Source organism: Seriola lalandi, unplaced genomic scaffold (assembly GCF_002814215.2).
Source record: "Seriola lalandi dorsalis isolate HSWRI2012SDOR001 ecotype SW California unplaced genomic scaffold, Sedor1 jcf7180002054958, whole genome shotgun sequence".
NCBI lineage: Eukaryota > Metazoa > Chordata > Actinopteri > Carangiformes > Carangidae > Seriola > Seriola lalandi.
The window spans coordinates 915,219-917,061 of NW_019525509.1; the positions used below are offsets into that span (position 1 = coordinate 915,219).

A 1,843-nucleotide genomic window follows, 5' to 3' on the forward strand; every position below is an offset into this window, starting at 1 on the left:
TTACTACTAATGATACTGCTTTTTTTGTTTTGTTTTGATTTAGTCTTTTTTTTACAAACATTGGCTTTGTGTTTTTGAGTTACATTGGAGGTAAGAATAATATTCAGCACAAGCTATAATTTATTTATTTTATATAGTTTTGCATCCAGTTAAATTTTAGGTTAATGTGTATCACTGATGTGTTTTAAGAACTGGATGGTGAGAGATGGTTTCCATTTATTTGAGTGAAATTTGTTCACTAAGTGCACGAGGCCAAAAAGGTGCCTTGTGTCCGGGTTTGCGTTTGCATTGTTTGGCGCACAGTCCTGATTGGCTCACAGATGTTATCAAACAAATATAGATACATATTTATGCTGATTTAAGAATTGCATAATCATTTGGAATTTGCTGAAGTGATGCAAATAATTGCACCTCCTGCTTTACAGTATACAGGTTACAAAATCAGGAAAGAACCGATGGGCCATTACTCATTCACTTTCAATGACGTCATGGGTTATGAGCAACACGCTAACAGGGGAGTCCATGTGGAAGACGTCAAGCTGGCCCTGAGAGGACACGTGAAAGAACATTATGAGGTACAGCACTTTGAATTTTGACATTATTTAAAGGCGCCATGTGGCGCTTTCTTGTAAACAAAAATTTATTTGCTGTCAGTGTTACTCACCGAAATCTATTGTAGGGATGTTTGAGGTTTAACAACTATGACGAGCACATTGTGTAACACATTTCAACCACGTGAACATGCAACAAAAAAGCAAAACACTGACCACTTGTAGAAAACCTGTTCCATAGCACTACTAGAGGTCAAAAACTACAGGGAACCTTCAAGTTAGCTGCTTGTTTTTACTATTCTGCATTAAATATAATTGATTTGTATTTCATTATTTTCTAGTTCATTCCTGGACGCCCACTGAAAGAGGGTGACCTAGACTACAACTCATCTCCCACACTGGATGACAGAGTTCACGTTCTGGTTTGTGTTATTCCTGCAGCCTCAGTGTCTATAATAAGTGACGATGTTGTGAAGAAGATGAGAGAAGTCAGACTGGCAGCCAGTGACGTGGGTAAGAGCAGGCATCACAATAATTATTACACTGTGTGGACTAATGGCGCCATATATTGGATTTTATGAATCAAAATAACAGCAAAAGAAAATTCTTAATATACTGATAAGTTTCCTGTATTAACAGGGATTCCCCAACTGGTTATTATCACCAAAGTTGATGAAGCATGTCCTGAGGTCAGAAAAGATATAAAGAATGTCTATAAGAGCATATACCTGAAGGAACAGGTAATAAAATAATATTGGTGATTTTTTCGAAAAAGTTGTTTGATTTGATCTTGTTCAAATCTTGTCCAAGTTCAGTATTCCAGCATGACAATCTCCTTTGATAATCACTGTACAATTACTAATCTACAAAAATGTGTTAATTCAAAACTTAGGTTGACAAGATCCACAATTTGCTGGGCATTTCGCTGAACTCCATCTTTCTTGTGAAGAACTACTGTTCAGAAATCAATGTAAATGATGATGTTAGTGCTCTGACGCTGTGCGTGCTGAGACAGATGCTTTCCTTTGGAGAAGACTTCATCAACAACCTGTAGACCTGCAAACTGCTGAGGCCAATTTTTCGGAATCTGGTTTTCTTGCGAATGTTCCAACAGTTAAAGTAATATGCACTGATTTTAATTTTAATTTTCAAGCATGCTATATTTATAATATTCATTGTATGTGTTAAATTTGTGTCATACATACACACACACACACACACACACACACACACACACACACACACATATATATATATGTATACTGTATATATACACACGCATACACTATACT

General features: G+C 36.3%; 1 protein-coding gene across 1 annotated transcript; it reads left to right on the forward strand.

Moving 5' to 3' along the window:
- Positions 1-431: 431 nt before the first annotated feature.
- LOC111645895 (interferon-induced protein 44-like) lies at positions 432-1,828 on the forward strand. Its single transcript, XM_023395229.2, has 4 exons — positions 432-575; positions 893-1,064; positions 1,191-1,291; positions 1,444-1,828. The coding sequence occupies exons 1-4, from the start codon at positions 456-458 to the stop codon at positions 1,603-1,605; spliced, it is 555 nt and encodes a 184-aa protein (XP_023250997.1). The 5' UTR covers positions 432-455; the 3' UTR covers positions 1,606-1,828.
- Positions 1,829-1,843: the final 15 nt, after the last annotated feature.

Excerpts from the sequence above, each read along its gene's own strand:
- LOC111645895 (XM_023395229.2), top strand. The coding sequence starts at position 456 with ATGGGCCATTACTCATTCACTTTCAATGACGTCATGGGTTATGAGCAA. Across the intron at positions 576-892 it reads ACGTGAAAGAACATTATGAG|TTCATTCCTGGACGCCCACT; the intron begins GTACAGCACTTT and ends ATTATTTTCTAG. Across the intron at positions 1,065-1,190 it reads ACTGGCAGCCAGTGACGTGG|GGATTCCCCAACTGGTTATT; the intron begins GTAAGAGCAGGC and ends CTGTATTAACAG.